A 21932-nucleotide genomic window follows, 5' to 3' on the forward strand; every position below is an offset into this window, starting at 1 on the left:
TGAGAGGATAGCGAGGCTGAGGAAGGTCACAAGACCCGTTCTCAGAGTAGAAGATCTCCCAGCTCAGAAGGGCCTATGTCTCCTCGGACACCTATCTTCCTTGGCCCGTCTAGTTCCCAATGGCAGCCTCAGGATTTGATCTCTCCAGTGGCGCCTGGAGTTCATTTGGAATCAGGCCTTCGATTCCCTGGACTTTCTGATCCCTATAGGACCAGAGGAAAGGACAAACTTCAGATGGTGGCTGGCAGACAAGAATCTGCTGAAGGGCATCAATCTTTTCGTCCTTCCACCCGGTTTGATGCTGTTTTTGGACACATCAGAAGAAGTGGGTGGGGTCCCACATGCTGCACCACTTGTCCTCAGGCCTTTGGTCAGAGTCTGAAAAGTCTCACCAGTTCCTTACAGGTCTCTCGGTGGTGGTACTTTTTTTGCAGCCCCTGTCCCACTTAGTACAGTGAACCCTCGCTACTTCGCGGTTCGACCATCGCGGATTCACCACTTCGCAGATTTTTTCCATAACCCATATATATACAGTAACATATATATATATATATATATATATATATATATATATATATATATATATATATATATATATATATATATATATATATATATGTATGCATGTATTTATGTATATATGTATGTATGTATATATGTAGGTATGTATATGTGTATACATATATATATATATATATATATATATATATATATATATATATATATATATATATATATATATATATATATATATATATATATCTAAAGTAGGAAGATGTGATGTTCTAAGGGAATAGTATGGGAAATATGTCTGGGTAATAAGCAAAGCTCTACCTCCAGTTTGTTTCTTCATTATGATCAGAGATAAATGTAAACAAAACATTGGTTGCCATTTTTAACGTGCTTTTTAGCGTGTTTAGGAAACGCATGATATAAAATTGCCTTTAATATTTGTGCCTGTTTTAGTTTAGGGTACTGTAGTACATACATTAAGTGTTCTGTACATTAAAGAGTAGTTTGTTAACAGTACTACGTACAAGGGAAGGTTTTAAAAGTCTGAATATACATGTTGAATAAATAGGTAAATATGTTGTCACTACTTCGCGGATTTTCACCTATCGCGGCCGCGTCTGGAACCTATCTACCGCGATAAACGAGGGTTCATTGTAGTAGAGATACTGAGATGGGCGGAAGTTCACTCGGTCTGACTATCAGCTCGCTTCATTCCCAGCAAGAAGAATGTGCTTGCCGACAATCTGATGAAGAGGAGGATCATAGCATCACGCAGAATGGCTCTCGGACTTTCTGCTGCTCTTATAGAGCTACTAAGATAACTTCCTCCACGACACAATCTACCCATCCAACCACGTCAACTCATTAACCACAAGGCAGTAGCTTCTTAACGCCTTCACGCCTGGAGACTATCCAGCATCTCCTCACTTAGAGAGGTTTTTTGCAACAAGTCGTGAAGGGGATGTCTGGATAGCTGTGAAAGTCATCATCTTCATTCTACCAGGCAAAGTGGAATGTCCTCTGTTGTTGGTGCCGCCGTGGAAGGGGTCTCAATCCACTCAATACCACTATTCCAGCAATAGTGGAATTCTTCATGTATTGAGGCAAGAAATGCATCTTTCGGATTCAGCGGTTAAAGGCTATCGCTCAACTATGAGTCTCGCCTTTAAACTGAAAGAATTGGGCATTTCCTCATCTCTAGAACTTCCCTCCTCATACGAAGCTAGGAACTTTCCTGTCCTCAGTCAGAAGTGAGGTCTCCCCCATGGAACGTGGTTCGAGTTCTTTGGTTTTAGAAGGATCCCCGTAAGAACCATTATGACAGGCAACAGATTGCCTTCTAACATGGAAAACGGTGTGCCTGGTCGCCTTGGCCTCAGCGAAACAAGTTAGCTAACTCCATGGTCTTTCGTTTGACGTCACCCATTCAAGAGGATGGGGAGAGGTAAGCTTTAGCTTTGTCTCTGAGTTTGTTGCCAAGACTCAGAATCCAAGGTTTCTGATCCTAGATTTGACTCCTGTATAATGAGTCTCTGCTCTGTAACTGACGACCCAAATCATGTTTTACAGTACTATGCCCAGTAAGATGTTTGAGGCACTACCTCAAGAGAATAGCAGCAGCTCGGCCCAGAGTGCCCTCACTGATCGTCAGCACAGGCAGAAACAAAAGGAGGATTACGAAAAACACAATCTCCGCATGGATTTGCAGGGTCATTGACCTTGCTCTGATTCCAGATCCTCCTCCAGCATGTCGTCCTGGAGCCCACAATGTCGGGCGTAGCTACGTCTTTGGTCTTATAAAAGAACTACTCTGTGATGCAGGTATTGCAAATGGGCTTGTTGAAACGTCAAACTATGTTCACCGCCCACTACGTGCAAGACGTGACACACAGGAACCTAAATACGTTTTCTATCGGTCCTGTGGTGGATGCACAACAGCTGATTTAATACCTCAAGCTCCTTATCGGACAAGTAGCAGAAGGTTGAGGGTATTGGTTACCTGGGTTTTAGTCTGAGTGAATGAAAAGAAAGGTCTGGCTCTTTTCCTTTCTTCATCCTCCCCTCTCTTGGGGAAATCAGCATCCTAGGTCGACTGCACAAGGTGACCTCCAACCTCTGCAGGTAAAGCATTGCTCCCTTGTGTAACCTTGTATTGTCTCAATACTGTTTCGTTCCTATACCCTAGCGAGGTAGTATTGGGAATGTCTCGGTCTCCGTGCGGCCACCTTCCTGATGGGTGAGTCTCCCCTATAAATAGCGTTGATTTGTATTCCAGTTACGGAACAAATGACAAATTTAGAGGTAATTTGTATTTTTCCTAGACCTGGATCGTGGAGACGAGGTCATAGGTCGACAACCATCTGCCCTGTTTCCCATGAACTTGATGATCTCGTTTAATGGCCTATTTAGAATTTACTAATCTTTTAATTTGTGACAATACATTGATTTTATTTGTTTAGAAAGGCACTTAGTCAGCTGATGACGATCAAACGAAAGAAAACGGGATCATTTTCACTTGTTTAATCATGCAAGTTTTAGTCCATTCGATAGGAGTTTTCATGAATACTCCCACCATTCTTTTCTCTTCCATTGGAAGAATTAGTGTTTTCCAGCCTAAAGTTGAAGACAAAGAAACTACATTCTGACTGTGATCTTTTGGCTTAACGGTCTTTTTCTTGGTAAGCAGATGTTGAATCGACTTTTTGAAGTGAGCGACCTCGGAAATTTTCACGCAACTGATGATGCAACATTTTTGGAATGTTTCCACATTCTTTTTATCGTAGATTTATTCAGCAATTCTTCGCTATTTCAGTAGCTCCTTTTTTTATCGAACTGGGCTTCTGTGCTTAGGCGAGATTTCCTAGAATCTCCACCCTTTGCAATCATAGGACTCTTATTCAAATATCTAGAGAATTGCTACCTGTCATGCAGCCAACAATCATGTTGACACAAGAGTATCTACAGATTGTTTTGAATATGGGAACCAGGATGTATGTCCAATGTAGGTTCTAGAGCTATCAAATAAGCAGTTCCAAGTCTACAACAAATTCATGCTAGACATCTGAAGCGGTCTAGTTAGGAAACATACATATTAGAATAAAGAGTATGGGATGGTTAGAGTAAGTTAAAAAATAACATACAAGAACATTTACATTAACTTCCAAGACTTAAAACAACCATACACGATTATTTATTGTAACTCCATGGATTTAAAAAGAGACTAATAAGGGCAAATAGGGGATAAACCATACAATAGTGTTTACAGTAACTTCCAGAAGTCAAGATGACTTACAGACTTCTAGGAGATTGTGGGTGTATGCCTAGTGATCCTTGTATTCTGTTGTATGAAGGAGACAGAGTGGTGTTGTATGCTAGTCATAACCTTTAGCCACACTTTTGGAAAGTAAAGGGGTAATCTTCCCTTTTGGAAACACGGAATAAGATAAGAAAAACACTGCAGGTTACAATAAATTGCCATTCACATGTTATGTAATACAGTAGTTAGGAAAGAATATTTCCTTGGTATGATAACAATTTTGCTTTTATTCAGATATAAGTTGAAGGACTTTATGATAGTGATTATTGTATTTAAATACCACAAGCTTGCCAAAATAGCAATGGCAGATTTGTACATAAACACCTAAATCTCATTCTAATATCCCAGATGTGGAATAAAAAAAAAAAAAAAAAAGAGTCACAATCAAATTAAAATTTCATGACCACACCATAGTAATTAAGATATTGAGCCTCAATGGCAGCCAATAGTGTTTTACCAGTGCCCTCTTCTCATGTTTAAAAGGCCTTGTTAACATACTTCAACTACTGAAATCACTTTTCATCGAAGGATACCTTGTGCTCCTATAGTAATACGAAGGTTTGTTTTCTTATGGTAGTAAATCAATTTACTTTTAAAGATTGTTACTTCTGTTCAAGTAGTGCCTGAGATTATTTTATTTATACTTTATCTTAGATTTTAATGTTTCAGAAGGAGGAGAAGCCGACAGAACACATCAATCTGAAAGTGCTGGGTCAAGATGGCCAGATGGTTCACTTTAAAATTAAAAAACATACGTCATTGAAAAAGTTGATCAATGCATATTGTGAAAGATCAGTAAGTAATATTACTTGTATTTTTTAGATGTTTATTAATATGCGTAAGTTATCCCTGAACCTCTTCACTACGAGGCCGTTACTCGAGCTATATACGATAATGTCTCCATCGAATGTATTTGGTCTTTTACTTTAGAATAATCTACATTTCCAGGTTTATTTGTTTTACTGCTGATTGCAGAATAAATATTCCAAAAGTTTGCTTTATTTTCTAAACAACCAAAATATTTTTTTCATTCATTATGAAGTGATTATAGAATAATTTTTCAGCAATTTGTTTTATATATTATATAATTTTCTCTGAATAATGGTGAAGCTCTGATTTTTGTGTAAATGGAAATTTTATATTCATTGAATTGTCTATGTTATTCTGTAATAATTTCACGATAAATAGGTGTCGAATGACATAAAACTACCCCTCATTACTAATGAGAGAGAGTGAGTGAGTGAGTGAGTGAGTGAGTGAGTGAGTGTGTGTGTGTGTATGTGTGTGTGTGTGTGTGTGTGTGTAAATTTATTATGCCCATTAGCAGTTACATGCAGTACATCAGAAATCAACAGAAAAAAAAAAAATTACAGCATTGAATCATCAGTGTATCAGTCACTATTGCAGGAGAATGATCCTCATTCCCTTTGCCCTGGATGCAGACGACACTCGTACCCATATCTATCGCTATTACTCAAGATCCAACATAGGTTTGTAATCTCCCTAAGGAATGTCCATCTCCATGCCTCCTTCTTGGTCAAGCCCTGGGAGCTGAATGACTTGAAGACCCTTCCGAAGAACTGGGCCATGAAATTTCTCCTTTTCGCCAGAGGGGCATTCTTAGTTCGGTTTCTACCTCGGTGTTACCAACATTGCCAAACCTCCCCTCTAGGTCTCCGGCCTCGGCAAGGGATCCCGTTGACGAACCTGACACAGCTTTAGCTCCTAAGGGTGGGAGTTCAAGCCTGGATGAGTCGCAAGACAATGTTTCGGACCATTCTTTCATTGAAGGGTTAGGCTGCATAAGGAAGATCAACAATTGGGCAATCCTTCCTATTCCCCCCAGATGGAATTTACTCTCGTTATACAGAGTTTTGAGCTTGCTTGTCCTCAGTCGGAAGTTAGGCGGTCTCCCTTGAATATATTGTGTGTTATAATGCATGAACCACTGCCTCAGTGCACGGATTGTGACTTGACCCTTAAGACGGAGTTTTCCTCCACGGCCAAACGAGTTGGTGAGTTGCATGGTCTTTTATACGTCATGCCCATTCAAGGGCATGGTGGCAGGTACACTTAACTTCATCCCTGAGTTTATTGCTAAGACTCAGAATCTGGCTGTAGTGGACCCTAGGTTTGGGACCTTCTGGATTACGAGTCTTTGTTATGTAACCGAAGATCCTGATCAACTGTTACTATGTCCTGTGAGAGCTTCTTAGGCGCTATTTTTAACGAACTTCTGGAGCTCGCCCACACATCAAATAGCACTTTGTTAACATGGCAGGTGCAAATGGAGACTCACAATCTGAAACTTCAAGGCCATGTTTACTGCACATTACCTGTAAGATGTAACCCACAGGAACCTGAATACATTTGGTGGCAGCACAACAAGTGCTGTAAGTTACCTCTGCTCCCTTACAGGACAAGTAACAGTTGGTTGAGGGCAGACATTACCCAGTGTTAGTCGGTGATGAATGGTTAGATTGGCTGGCCTTTTCTTCATTCATCTTCTCTCTTGGGGGGCAGCATCTGGACGAATCTGCAATGCGGCCTACCTCCGACTGCTGGCGATGCTCATTTCCCTTGTGTACAGGCCTCAAATATGTGCTATATATTTTTCTATGTTCCCATCATCCCTGCGAGGGAGTGATGGGCAATGTCTAGGTTAAGTGAGGGAAGTGCTACACACTCCGATAATCTTACCTGATCAAGTCACAGTGCCTAAAGTTTCCGTACACTTTCTCCACTATTGCCCAGGCCGTCAACTCTTGTGTATGACATTCTGAAAGTTTGTGGGGGTAAGAAGTGTGCCCCTCTTACGTTCACATGAGCTCAGAGTTGCACCCCAGGTCAATTTCCAGGCCAGCTGTGGTTTGTACTTTACCTACCTAATGGTGGATTTCTCATAGTAAAGAGCAAATGGTTTGTATTTGTGTATGAATAAATTACAAATTGCAAGTACAGTAATATATACAGGAATGTGTCAACTACAGAGGCATAAAGCTGATAAGCCATACTATGAAAATATGGGAGAAGATCATTGAGAAGAGACTCGGAGATGAAACAAATTGGTGAGGAACAATTTGGATTCATGGCAGGAAGAGGGACTGTAGAAGCAATATTTGCTTTGAGGCAGGTGATAGAAAAACATCGGGAGAAACAGAAAAGATTACATATGGTCTTTATTGACATGGAGAAGGCATACGATCGAGTACCACGTCAGGAGCGGTGGAGATGTATGAGAGAAAAGGGAGTCCCTGAGAAATACGTAAGAATCACCCAAGATATGTATGAAAGGGCAGAAGCAAATGTTAAGAGCAGTATAGGCCTAACAGAAAGTTCCCCAGTAAATGTGGGACTACATCAGGGGTCTGCATTGAGCCCTTGCCAATTTGATCTGGTCATGGATGTATTAACACAAGGTATTAGAGGTCAGTCAGTCTCCTTGGTGTATGCTTATTGCTGGTGATGTTATACTGTGTAGCACTAGGCGAGAGGTAGTAGAAGAGAAGCTGGAGGAGTGGAGAAGAGAAATGGAAAATAGTGGATTGAAGATCAGCAGGAAAAAGACAGTATTTGAGATTGAAAAATGGCAAGAATGAGGAAGTTAGTTTACAAGGAGAGAGATTGAAAAGAGTTAAAAATTTCAGGTATTTGGGATCAACAGTTGCAGAAGATAGTGATCTGAGGGTAGAAATAAACTACAGAATACAAGCAGGATGGAAAACTTGGAAAAAAGTGTGTGGAGTACTATGCGACAGGAAAATAGGGGCTAAGTTGAAAGGAAAAGTACACAGGACAGTTGTGAGACCGGCAATGATGTGTGGAGCAGAGACGTGGACAATAAAGGAGACAGAGGAAAAGAAGATGGATGTGGCAGAGATGAGAATGTTGAGATGGATGTGTCGGGTGACAAGAAGAGATAATATACGTAATGAGGTAATTAGGAGTACCACAGGAGTTAGAAACTATCAGATAAGATCCAAGAAAGTAGACTGAGGTGGTATGGTCATGTCATGAGAATAGATGAACAGTATATTGGGAGGAGAGTGATGGAAATGGAGGTACAGGGAACGAGAAGGAGAGGGAGACCAAAGTGAAGGTGGGTGGACTGTATCAAGGATGACCTTCGATCTAAGGGATTAACCTGTGATGAGGTGTGGGACAGAGGTAGATGGAGAAAGCTGACCAAAAACATCGACCCCACATAGAAGTGGGAAAAGATGTAGACAAAGAAGATTTTTTTCTAACCATACAATCCTGAGCTCTACTCATACTTGGCCCTCCATCACTCATTATTATTATTATTATTATTGTTGTTATTATTATTATTATTATTATTATTATTATTATTATTATTATTATTATTATTATTAAGGAAGGCTGGTTCAAGAATTGAAGAGACAGTGAAAGATGACAATGGAAGGTTGTTAAAAGGAGAAGAGGCAAAGAAAAGTGGGCAGAATATTTTGAAAGTTTACTGAATGTTGAGGATAATAGGGAGGCAGATAGAATTGCTGTTGCAGGTGTTGAGGTGCCGGTGATGGGAGATGAGAATGAGAGAGAGATTACAAGAGAGGAAGTGAGGGGAGCACTAGATGAAACGGGAGTAGGAAAAGCATCTGGTATGGATGGTGTGAGAGCTGAGATGTTGAAGGAAGGGGATGTGACTGTACTTGAATGGTTGGTGAGATTGTTTAATATGTGTTTGTTCCAACACGAATACTTACCTCGAACTACTTTTTTAGGAGTTACCTGTAATCTCCTCTCTACCGACCAGAGTTTTGTGTAGTATACCCTAAAACCCGTTTTCTATGGAGGGCTATCTCGGGCGTAAGAGAACATGCCCCGAGGGTAGCCTTTGCGCTAGGTCGAGGTCCGCCTGGGTCGTGAGCGTCAGTAAGTTCTCTGGTCGCGACGTGTCACCACGTCGCTCTCGTCTCTCTCGACCCTTTGTGTGCGCCGCGTGTGTCCCACGTGTTTACCGCGTGGTAACTTGTGCTTATCCCTTGTGTTCCTGTGTGTTCACTACCCTTCCTTGTGCTTCCCAAGTGTATTCCTTTGATTCCCTGCGTTCCTGTGTCTTGTGTTTGTGCGTTATGGAGCAGATCCGCCGTTGTCCTGGGCCTAGAGCCGGAAAATCGTGTGGAGCGTTCCTCTCCAAACCTGAAGTGGACCTTCACTCCCTTTGCTCTTCCTGTAGGGGCAAAGTTTGTTCGTCTTCGGATACGTGCCTCGAGTGTGTTGGTTGGAGTGATATTCAGTGGGTGCGTTACGGCACGAAGAAAAAGAAATCGTTGAAGCGTTCACCCAGGAAAGCTAGTGTTTCTTCGCCGCTACCGTCGCCCAGTGAACGGTCCGACGGGACTTTTGTCTCTCCTTCCCCTACCCAGAGTAGGGGACGAGGTAAGTCCATTGTGGGGAAAGAACCGAGCGTTCTTCCCCAGGAGCCTGGTGAATGTGAAGTGGGGGTTGCGGGGCCTTCTCGGGCTAGTGAGGAGCCTGGTAGTGCTGTGTCAGGGAGCTCTGGAGACTCGGCCCTTGTGCTTGGGGGGCACGTTTCCTCCGATGACCCCTTGTGGTGTAGCAATGTTGTTTCTGTGTCTTCGACCTCTTCGTGGGCCTGTGTTTCAGGTTCTTCGGCAGGCGGCGACAACCAGGGTAAGTTAGGTTCCGCAGGGAGTGATGCCTTCGGATGGAAGCTTCCTAAGACACCAGGTAGGTCTCCTATGTGGATGGAAGAGGGCCTGGATTCCTGGTTCCCTAGTGTTGGTCGCCAACCCTCGTTTCCAACCCCTCTCACGGAAGTTCCTGAAGCCTTCCTGCAACCCTCTACCTCGGGTACACAACGAGTCGCGAAGTCCCCCGCGGCCCCCGCTACCGCCCCCCGTACGGTAGGTACAGTGACGTCGGGCTCTTCGGAGGAGTCTTTCTCGTCGGGAGAAGAAGCCAGGAGGAAACATCGACGTCGGAAGGAGCAGTCCAGGAGCAGGCGTTCCCGCTCAAGATCACGTTCCAGGTACAGCAGGAGGCGCTCCCGTTCTCCACGGAGGAAACACAGGAGGAGTACGTCACCCGATGGTGATTGGGTTTTCGTACCCCGTAAGTCGGAGATACAGTGTTCCATTTCTCGCCAAGGAGACCATCCTCCAAGCGTGGTTATGACCCTTGCAGGGAGAAACGCGAGAAGGCCTCTGCAGGCAGGCGTAAGACCGCGAAGCCTCCGGTTCACTCCGCCCAGCGGGGGGAACCGCGCTTCCTTACGGGCAGCCTGGCCGAACCAGCCCAGCTGGTGTGGCCCTCGGACCTTAAGGAACGGTTCCCGCTGTCGGGTCAGCCCACAGGATCCGCGTCCTCGTCCCCCAGGGAACATGATCGGACACTAGTCCTCGTCGGTTCGGCGATGCCTGTCCTAACCCCCGCCCCTGGTGCGGAGACCTCCGCCGGGGAGGACCAGTACCTCTGCAGGGGAGTGCCTGTTGTGCCAGGACCAAGGCGCCCGGTGACCCGGCTCCCCGGGCTCAAGCCAAGGCTTCGGCCGACGGTAGAGAGGGTTCCCCGACGGAGGACTCAGCCTATAGAAGAGTAATTGGCCTAATCAGGAGACATCACAAGATCGAAGAACCGGCGGCTACCGACAAGGACTATTGGAGGTCCAGCCTTATCCGGTTGATGCAGGCTCCTGCCCAGCCACAAACCTCCCTGGCTCTTCCTGTAGCCCGGGATCTCGTCCTGGGACAGGAGCACGTGGATAGAGTGGTGGCAGGTAATGCCAAAGCTCCCAAGACTCAGAGCTCTTCTAAGTTGCTCCAGGGGCTCAAAACGCAGAGCAGGGTCTATGTACCAGAAGGACGACGGCCGGGAGCCTGCAAAGTAGAACCTTCTCTCGACATTTTGGGGCAGGGCGCCTCGGAGGACAGAGCCTCTTCAGCCCCGGTCTGTTTTTCTCCATCGGAGGCTGCGATGATGGAGGAAATGTCTAGGGACCTAGTACACGTCTCTTGGCTGGACTGGTGGGCTTCCACAATAGTAGGGGTGCAAGCTACTTTCGACCCTAAAGACCCGGAACAGCAAAGCCTCCTGAGGGAGTTTATCACCTCCGGGGGCAAGACTCTTAAGTTCCTGACTTACCAGTCCCTCTCCCTGACAGCGAATTGGGTGCTTCGCAAGAGAGACACCATCCTGGCGAAGGTGTCCCGGAAGGTCCCAGACAGAGAGGCGAGGGCCATGAGGAGCCTTCCTTTGTGGGGTGACTCCTTGTTCCCCTTAAAGGACTTGGAAGCGATCATGGAGAAGGTGTCTAAATGGAAAGAATTAAACACGCCCAGGCCTACGCCGGTAAGGAGACCGCCCTACAAGAGGTCAGTCTCAGACAGTGCCGCAACGTCTCAGGCCCCTCCTAGCATGACGAAGAGAGAAGCTCCTTCTTCCTCCTAGGCCTCAGCCCCCCCGTAGAGGAGCCCCGGCAGCTTAGGCCTACTTTAGGAAAGGTTATTCTGCCTCCAGGAGAGGCCGTTCAGGCCGCTCCTCCAGGAGGAGATAGAGTGGGAGGCCCCCTATCCCTGCCCAAGCCTCAGGTTGGGGGATGCCTCAGACTATATTGTCAAGCATGGAAAGCTCACGGAGCAGAGCCCTGGACAGTGTCCGTACTGAAGGAGGGCTACAGGTTACCGTTCTTAGCAGAACCCCCCCCCCCCTCTAATTCCGCCCATCCGGTCGGAGTGGCTGGTACACAAGGATCCGTTGAAGAGGGCCGCCCTTCAAGAGGAGGTGTCCTCCATGTTGGAGAAGGGCGCCATGGAGGAGATCCTACACCCAGGTCCAGGTTTCTACAGTCGTCTGTTCCTGGTGGAAAAAGCGACAGGGGGGTGGAGGCCGGTTATAGATCTGTCGGCTCTCAACAAATTCATAAGGAAGACAGACTTCAAAATGGACACTCCGAAGTCAGTCCTGCTGTCCTTGAGGGAGAAAGATTACATGATGACCATAGACCTCAAGGACGCTTACTTCCAAATTCCGGTCCACCCCTCGAGTCGAAAGTTTCTCCTGGTGAAATGGGGTATCCAGATCCTGCAATTCAAGACCCTTTGCTTCGGATTGTCAACAGCGCCCCAGGTATTCACGAGTCTCCACGACAGTCTCAGTGTGGGCTCACGAACGAGGCATTTGCCTCATCCGGTACCTGGACGACTGGTTGCTTCTTTCCTCCTCGAAGGACGTCTTGAAGGAGCAAGGGATGAAACTTCTCCAGTTTTGCAAGGATCTGGGTATCGTGATCAACCCGGAAAAATCGAACCTATCCCCCTCCACCAGAATGACCTATTTGGGGATGACACTAGATACCCTTCTGGGAAAAGCATTTCCTTCGAAAGACAGAATAAGCAATCTGATGGAGATCCTTCATCCGTTCCTATCGGGGCAACCCAGGAGAGCGAAGGACTGGCAAAGACTAATAGGGCATCTGGTGTCGTTGGAAAAACTGGTTCCCCAGGGGAGACTTAGGCTCAGAGCCGTCCAATGGAACCTGAAGAACCTCTGGTGCCAACTGGACTCGCAACAAGAACTAATCCCAGTCCTGCCAAACACAATGCCCTCCCTGGAATGGTGGCATTGCCGATCGAACTCGCTCAAGGGGATGCCCTTCGCGAACGACCCTCCCGAGTTACTTCTGTTCACAGACGCCTCCAACCAGGGATGGGGAGCCCATCTCCTCGACGAGACAGCGAGAGGAACCTGGATGGACGGGGAAAAGAACCTACACATCAATGTCCTAGAGTTGAAGGCAGTCCAGAAAGCTTGCCTACACTTCGTCGATCTACTAAGGGGAAACACTGTGGCGTTGATGTGCGACAACGCCACAGTGGTAGCGTACATAAAGAAACAAGGAGGTTTGAAATCAAGGGAATTGTGCGATCTCGCCCTAGAGATACTAGATTGGGCAGAAACGAACCAGGTTGTGTTATTAGCAAGGTTCATCCCCGGGAAAGAGCATGCTGGCCGACGGTCTCAGCAGGGTGAGTCAAATAGTAGGGACAGAATGGTCCCTCCTTCCAGAAGTAGCCAAGCTCATCATCCAACGTTGGAGTTCCCCGGTGATGGACCTCTTTGCAACCAAACTGAACGCGCAACTTCCCGTGTATTGTTCTCCTGTCCCAGACCCGAAGGCAGCCTTGGAGGATGCCTTTCAGCACAGGTGGGACAACCTAGACGTGTACGCTTTTCCCCCCTTCACGTTGATAAGGCAAGTACTCAACAGAGTAAGGACTGCCCAGAACTTAAGGATGACTTTGGTAGCGCCCTGGTGGCCGGAGAGAGAGTGGTTTGCAGACCTAAAAGACCTGGCGAGTCAACCTCCGTGGCCACTCCCCGACAGGTCAGATCTTCTACAACAGCCGCATTTTCTCAGATTTCACGACAACCCACAGTCTCTACGTCTTCATGCCTGGAGACTATCGAGTTACTCCTGAAGAAGGAGGGGTATTCATCAGCTACTGCTAAGAGGATGTCGCTATACCTGAGAAGGTCGTTGGCAGCAGTCTACCAAGCTAAGTGGGCCTCCTTCACGAAGTGGTGCGCTTCGAGGCACATTAAACCCCTCAAAGCCTCGGTCCCAGACATAGCGGACTTTCTGGTATATCTCAGGGACAAAATAGGAATGTCAATCCCAGCTATAAAAGGAGTGCGGGCCGCCTTGGGTCAAGTCTTCCTCCTGAAGGGCATCGACCTGGGTTCCTCTAGGCACAGCTCGATGCTTGTCAGGAGCTTCGAGCAGTCCTGCCCCCCACAAGCAGTTAGGGTGCCTCAGTGGGACTTAGCTAGGGTCCTGAAGATGTTAAGTGGCCCCCCCTTCGAACCAATGAAAGATATCGTAAACAGGGATCTCACTCTCAAGACAGTCTTTTTACTAGCCTTGGCTTCCGCTAAAAGAGTAGGGGAGATCCATGGGCTTTCTTATGACGTCTCTCATTCGAGGGGGTGGAAGGAAATATCTTTCAAGTTCGTTCCTTCTTTTGTGGTGAAGACCCAGAACCCAGCTGTCTGGGATCCGAAATTCGAAGGTTTCTCTCTGCCAGCTATCCCTAGGACGGGGAATGCTGAGGATTTGAAATTATGCCCGGTCCGTGCCATTAGAAAATACCTTGAAAGGACGGCTCATCTCCGGCCAGGCGTCAAGAGCCTTTTTGTCTCCACAGGTGTTACTAAGAAACAGGTATCCAAGAATACCATTTCCTTCTGGTTGAGACAAGTTATTGCCAGGGCCTACAGGGAAGAAGCTCTGGCCTTACCAGGCGTCCCCAAACCCCATGACATCAGGGGTCTGAGTACGTCCTTAGCCTTTGAGAAAAACATGGCAGTGGGTCAGATCCTTCGGGCAGGTACCTGGTCTAACCAGTCAACCTTTACTGCCCATTACCTCAAGGACTACTCGAGGAAGTCCTTAGACGGGTTCTCCATTGGAACAGTCATCTCCGCGCTCCAAGTGATTTAACGGTAAAAGCCCCAGGCTCAATCGTGGATAGCAAACCGGGAGAAACAGGTTCGTTCCCTTTCACCCTATTCCCCGTTTTTCCCTATCCTTATTGGAGATAACCCTCTTGTAACCATTGGATAACACGTTCTCCGCAACTGCGTTACTGGATTCAACATCAGAAGAAGTTTTTCAAAGGGTGAGTACTTAGACACTAACGTGAGCTCTTTGTGTAGTTACCCTATCGTCCGTTTTCCTAGTATGTTTTGTTTATACCTAGGCCTCTTGGCTTCCGCTTACTGGGTCTGAAGGTCAGAAAGGCACTCCCACCTCCTAAAGTGTAAGTCTCCTAAAAAAGTAGTTCGAGGTAAGTATTCGTGTTGGAACAAATCAAAAATTTTAAGTAATTTTTATTTTTCCTAACATATATACCGAGAACTACTTTCGGGTAATGTCCCTCCCTACCTTCCCCGAGTGCCTCTCTGCCCTTGCGAGAATTGTGCAACATCTGAAGAACTTACTGACGCTCACGACCCAGGCGGACCTCGACCTAGTGCAAAAGCTACCCTCGGGGCACGTTCTCTTACGCCCGAGATAGCCCTCCATAGAAAACGGGTTTTAGGGTATACTACACAAAACTCTGGTCGGTAGAGAGGAGATTACAGGTAACTCCTAAGAAAGTAGTTCTCGGTAAGTATGTTAGGAAAAATAAAAATTACTTAAAATTTTTGATTTTGTGTTGTCAGTGGTACCAGTAGATTGGGTTTGTGTGTGTATTGTACCTCTATATAAGTGTAAGGGAGATGTGCATGAGTGTTGTAATTGAAGGGGTATTAGTTTGTTGAGTGTGATGGGAAAAGTATATGGTAGAGTACTGATTAAGAGGATTAAGGATAAAACAGTATGAAATCTTAAAAGTACAGGATGGTTTTAGAAGAGGTAGGGGTTATATGAATCAGATTTTTACAGTTAAGATATGCGAGAAATATTTAGCAAAGGTAAGGTGTATGTTGGGTTTATGGATCTGGAGAAAGCGTATGATAAGAGTTGATAGGGAAGCAATGTGAAATGTGATGAGGTTATATAGAGTTGGTGGAAGGTTGTTGAAAGCAGTGAAAAGTTTCTACAAAGGTAGTAAAGCATGTGTTAGGAAAGGAAATGAAGTGAGCGATTGGTTTCCGGTGAGAGTGGGGCTGAGACAGGGATGTGTGATGTCGCCTTGGTTGTTTAACTGTAAGTTGATGGAGTGGTGAGAGAGGTGAATGCTTGAGTGCTTGGACGAGGATTGAAACTGGTAGACGAGAAGGACAATTAATGGGAGGTAAATCAGTTGCTGTTTGCGGATGATACTGTACTGGTTGCAGACGCGGAAGAGAAGCTTGGCCGATTAGTGACAGAATCTGGAAGGGTGTGTGAGAGAAGGAAGTTGAGAGTTAATGTGGCTAAGAGTAAGGTTATGAGATGTACGAGAAGGGAAGGTGGTGCGAAGTCGAATGTCATGTTGAATGGAGAGTTACTTGAGGAGGTAGATCAGTTTAAGTACTTGGGGTCTGTTGTTGCAACAAATGGTGGAGTGGAAGCAGATGTACGTCAGAGTGAATGAAGGATGCAAAGTGTTGGGGGCAGTTAAGGGAGTAGTAAAAAATAGAGGGTTAGGTATGAATGTAAAGATAGTTCTGTATGAGAAAGTGATTGTACCAACTGAGATGTATGGATCGGAGTTGTGGGGAATGAAAATGACGATGAGACAGAAATTGAATGTGTTTGAGATGAAGTGTCTAAGGAGTATGGCTGGTGTATTTCCAGTAAATAGAGTTAGGAACGGAGTAGTGACAGTGAGAACGGGTTTAAGAAATTAGTTGGCAGCTAGAGTGGACATGAATGTGTTGAGGTGGTTTGGCCATGTTGAGAGAATGGAAAATGGCTCTCTGCTAAAGAAGGTGATGAATGCAAGAGTTGATGGGAGAAATACAAGAGGGAAGGCCAAGGTTTGGGTGGATGGATGGAGTGAAGGAAGCTCTGGGTGATAGAGGATAGATGTGAGAGAGGCAAGAGAGCGTGCTAGAAATAGAAATGAATGGCGAGTGATTATGACGCAGTTCCGGTAGGCCCTGCTGCTTCCTCCGGTGCCTTGGATGACCGCGGAGGTAGCAACAGTAGGGGATTCAGCGTTATGAAGCTTCATCTGTGGTGGATAACGGGGGAGGGTGGGCTGTGGCACCCTAGCAGTACCAGCCAAACTCGGTTAAGTCCCTTGTTAGGCTGGGAGGAATGTAGAGAAGAGAGGTCCCCTTTTTTGTTTCATTGTTTAGTGTCGGCTAGCCCCCAAAATTGGGGGAAGTGCCTTGGTATATGTATGTATGTATTATTATTATCACTATTACTATCGAAGCTACCACCCTTGTTGGAAAAGCAGAATGCTGTAATCCCAAATGCTCCAACAGGGAAAAAATAGCCCAGTGAGGTAAGGAAATAAGGAAATAGGAAAACTGCAAGAGAAGTAATGAATAATTAAAGTAGAATATTTTAAGAACAGTAACAACATTAAAACATCTTTCTTATATAAACTATTAAAAGAGGGTCGTGGCTGGTGATCGCCAGACTTGGGTTCGTCTTGCTCAAACTCGTCAGTTCCTTTAGTAGCTGCAACCTCACCATCCTTGTGAGCTAAGGATGGGGGCGTGGGGGAGCCTATAGGTATATCTGCTGAGTCACCATCGCCACTGGCAGGCCCTCCCTATTCCCAGCTTGTATGGAAAGCGCATGGTCGCTGATTATATGTATATATCGTAAGTCTCTAGGGCAGTGTCACTGTCCTTTGCCTTTGCTATTAATAAATGGCCTTTAAACCTTTATGTCAGCCTGTTCAACATAAAAACATTTGCTGCAAGTTTTGAACTTTTGAAGTTTTACCCGATTCAACTACAGTACCTGATTAGGAAGATCAATTTGCAACTTGGTCACAGCTGGAATAGAACTTCTAGATTACTGTGTAGTTTTGAGCCTCATGTTGGAGAAGGCATGACTATTAGAATTAACTGCATACCTAATATTACAAACAAGATGATACTGTCCTGGAAGATCTGAATGCAAAGGATGATCAGAATTATTAAAAATCTTTTGCAATATTCATAACAAACTAATTGATCGACAGTGCAGGAGATTAATATCTAGATCAGGAATAAGAAAATTGATAGACTGTAAGTTCCTGTCCAACAAATTAAGATGAGATACAGCAGCTGAATACCAGACAGGAAAACAATACTTGAAACAAGGTAGAATGAAAGAATTAAGACACTTCAGAGGATTGATCCCAGAAAATCTGAAAAGACCTATCCCGCTAGAAAGTCCTGCCATCATCAAAAGTGGATAGATAGTCTAGCTAACTAGGGGTTGTTGTTGTTTACCGTGCGTTAAAAGTTTATGGCTCGTTTTCCAGTAAGCCGGAACAATATATACATAGTAAAGAGCTTAGGTTTGTATGGTTAAAAAAAGTACAAATTACTTCCAATTTTGTCATACTCCAGGTGAGATTTTTCTGGATGGTCATTACAGTATTTTAAAAAGAAACTAAGGTCTATTTTAAAACAACACTAAAACTAAAGTTTCTTTTATATTTTGAACATCACTATTCAAAAGCTTGGATTTGGAATTGGTGTATTTAGATGAAATTATTAAAGGAGTAAACTAAGAAAATTTTAAAAAATTATTTGCTTCTAAAGTAAAATTAAAGAAAAAACTTGTCCTATAATGGAGAAAAAGAAATAAAGGGGTCCAACACAATTGACATGCAAACAATTATTATTCAATTTAGCTTGTATGACAATAAGCCACTCGCACATGAAAATTCAGTATTCTGAGTCTAATGTACAAGACAAAGATCTGTTGCAAAATTACGCCAGTGACAGCTCGGACCCTCATTTAGGCCTTTATGTGGTATTACTCTTTATTGTGAATTTATATACTTCCCTTGAAGTACGATGGGAAAACTCATATCCGTTACGTTTCTCCTAAAAATGTTTTAGTACTGGAGCGTTTACAACTTTTACAAAGATTCTTTATGCTCCATAACAATGTATTGAATTACAGGATATTCTCAATATCATAAAACACCACATTACCATAGAGTATCTTATCTGTTATTGCAATTCAAGCAATTGTTATTAGCTTACTTAAACATAGATGTATGCCAAACCATGAATGCAAACAGAGTTTGGAGTGAAACACCTTAACTTTGTCACTAACTTAAAGATTACTAAATCCTAAAGTTTTGAAGGTGTTGTCTATAGTTAAATAAACATTATCAATGGAGAGATCTGGATATTGAGAAACCACTGTCCTCAACATCCTTACAATCATAGTTTCAGTTTTGTTACAGTTTAACTTCATGCCCCATAATTTGCACCTTGCCCTAATTTTAGCTAATCTTTATGAAGGTATTCAGAAACCCCAGATCTAAGAGCAGGAGATGGGATTGATAAAAAGAGGGTAGCATCATCTGTTTATGCAGTGAGCTTATTTTTTTAGACTAAACCGCATATGTTTATATAATATGAAGAGTAATGGTTCAAGAACACTACCCTAAGGAACACCAATATCACATTTCTATACTCTCACCGGTTACCATCAACAACAACTGTGCAATCTATTACTTAAGAATTCTATAATGATGTCAAGAAAAGATCGACCTACTCCTATCTGATTCAGTTTGAAAACAAGGGCTTCGAGATTAGCACAGTCAAAGGCAGCCCTAAACTGAAAGCCAATCATACAGCAATACAGTTCAGACTTTATATCTTGAAAACTATTTAAATTCCTTTTGTGTCTGTAGATTTCCTGTCAGAAACAGCCTTTCACCCCAGAATCTTTTTCAGGTTGGTGGGAAGTGGATTGGAGTAAGCACTGTTGCACCTCTTCAGGTCAAAAGTCGTGACATTCTGGGATTTTAACCCAGGCAGTTTGGTAATAGGAATTTCCTCCCTCCCTAGGATAAGACTCCTATTAAAGCCTAAGGGTTTGCATTCTGGTAGGAACAAGTCACAGATTTTAAAAGTAATTTTTATTTTTCCTAAATACAAACCTTAGTCCTGTAAGTCACACTTCTGGCCTCATCCACGCTACAATTCTTAGATGAAGGTCAGTGGCCTAGCAGGATGCAGGGTTTCCCAGCCAGGAACTACCAAAACCTTGTTAAAAGTTTTAACAGTAGTAGAGTTCCAATTTTGCTGAAGTCACACTCCTATTAAAGGACTCGGTTTTGTAAAATTAGGAAAATTACAAATAACTTTTTAAATTTGTGATATGAAGCAATTTTTAAAAAATACAAGTAAATTCCAGTATTAAACAGTTCAAACCCATTAATCATGATATAGCATTCCTATTCAATCCTCCAAGGAGGACTATGAAATGAAGCATTAGCATTCATCTGGTCACGTCAGGCCAGACAAAATAGGCGTTTGTTATCTTTTCCTCAGTGTGATTGGCCGAGTTTCGCACCCGATTTTGGAAAAATAGGATTATTGGGTTTGCTTTTATCCTATATGGAAAATGGGTTTCTTGGCTTGTGTTTAATGTAATTGTTAATTCTTAAATCTTGACATTTTTTCTTTTAGTGTTCTATCTCCACAGAAACTTGCCCAGACGACAGTAAGATTTAGATTTGATGGTCAGCCAATATCAGAAAATGATACTCCCCAAGGACTTGAAATGGAAGATGGTGACACAATAGAAGTATTTCAGCAACAGACTGGAGGAAGACCCTGCCGAAGAAGCCATCATGTGCAGTTGTGACACTATCTTTTTATGAATTGCATGGATTAAATCAGAAACTTTTTCATCTGCTAATTGAGTAAAAGCAGGCAGTGGTAAATGTTTTGTACATTATGAGTTTAAGTTTTGTAAAGGAATTATCTGTTAATTTTACCCAAACTTTTGAACCACCATGATCTTTCCATTGTAGTCCCTTTTCTAAACTTAAAAGATGAGTTAAGTATGGGAAGTCATTTATTTTTTATTTGCTCTCTTCCTCTTTCTCATATCCCTTACGTATAGCAATTTCTAAGGATGAATTATCATAATCTGTGGTCATTAGAATATCATTCATTTTCATAAACTGCATTGATACTTTAATCTGCTTTTGAATTCATATATTTCTTCATGGTTGTATTGCTGTCACAGTCCTTTAAGCAAGGTCAGTGTACTCATCAGTTTACTTAATTTTGTAATTTGCTGTGTATTTTTTGAGGAAAGAGGATATCGTTGTAGGTACAGTACAGTTTAACTTTGCTATAATATGATCTTTGCTGACGCTACGGAGTTATTAATCATTACTGTAATATGCATCATTCAAAAAGATTCATCTTTTTTTTGGGATAAGGTTTTCAGCTGGTTAAGCTGCATCACTTACCCAAATATGCACATTGATATTGTTTGAATAAGAAATGAAGTACAGTAGTTTCAGTTTTGTTTTTTCAAGTGGCACTTATTTTAACTACTTTTAGAAAGATTTGCAAATGGCTCTTATTTTGACTACTTTCAGAAAGAAGTGGATAATTCTCTCACCTTGAAGTTTATTGTTCATACATAACAAACAACAATGCTACATCTTATGCAATTCAGCTTTTTAAACTTTATTTAATACTACAGTATACATTAATTTTATTGGCATTGAGTCTACAGACTCTTGAATCATCTGTTGATCTTCAACTAGTTTGGTATATAGAATGCACTCTTGAACGTAAGTTCTTGTTGTTCAGAATATGTAGAATGTATCATTCACACACTGGGAAGTTCAGTACTGCAGTTTGTAACTGTAGAAATAAAATAAAGTCTGAAACAGCTGAAATATTTATTTTAAAGGAAGGAAAATATGAATATAGTACATTGTATTATAGAAAAGATTTTTATGTGTAAAAGTGGATCAGAATTGCTTTTCCTCTAAAACCAATTTGGAAAAAACCAGAATGTGGAGTTGAACTGTACTTTACAATTATTCCTATAGCAATAACGGCATGTTGGGCATTGCCAGAAATTGCTGTATGAATGTTAGATTACAACTGCTTTTGCTCACAGACAAAACTGCTCCGCATAGATTACATATGTGAACTTGACGGAGAGATATTCAGGCCTACCTGACTGACATGGCCTAATGACTTTGGACTCAAAATAGTTTATAAGAATTTTTTTCCTGTAATGTTTTATACTTCAGATGTAGCTGACAAAACTATATTCTTGACCCCTTGATACTTTATGATGGAACCTTCAACCTTTCCCCACTGTGTGGGATGGCATGATTGCCATGTTATACAACATGTACACTGGTCACTACCTAGTTCTTGATAATGGTGAGAGAAAAATAAATTGTTATTTGATTAACTATCGTAAATTTTATTTCCCAATGTACTACAGTGAAGTTCTTTCAGACAATATTTATTAGAACTCATGTTTGAAGGAGTTAATGCTTTTAATTTTAAATCCCCAGAAAAGGAAGAAATCTGTTGAAATGGAGAAGTCCTTGTTTTTTTGGTTGTATTGAGAGGGAGTTTAATATTGCAGGATTTCTGTAGAGTATTTCCAATTCAAAAGTTCTTGGTTTTCAAGAATAAGGTGCTTTCAAATAATGGTAGTTGAATTAGAAAA

The 21932-nt window shown here is 43.1% G+C and overlaps 1 protein-coding gene across 1 annotated transcript in view; it reads left to right on the plus strand.

Moving 5' to 3' along the window:
- Positions 1-21669, plus strand: part of LOC137645953 (small ubiquitin-related modifier 3-like) — a 54285-nt gene extending 32616 nt beyond the window's left edge. Inside the window, exons 2-3 of the mRNA XM_068379026.1 lie at positions 4499-4624; positions 19923-21669. Of these exons, the coding sequence (XP_068235127.1) occupies positions 4499-4624; positions 19923-20084 (288 nt within the window). The 3' untranslated portion in view covers positions 20085-21669. The remainder of the gene's footprint in view (positions 1-4498; positions 4625-19922) is intronic.
- The last annotated feature ends 263 nt before the right edge of the window (positions 21670-21932 follow it).

The sequence above is a fragment of the Palaemon carinicauda genome, chromosome 8 (assembly GCF_036898095.1).
Source record: "Palaemon carinicauda isolate YSFRI2023 chromosome 8, ASM3689809v2, whole genome shotgun sequence".
Classification (NCBI taxonomy): Eukaryota; Metazoa; Arthropoda; class Malacostraca; order Decapoda; family Palaemonidae; genus Palaemon; species Palaemon carinicauda.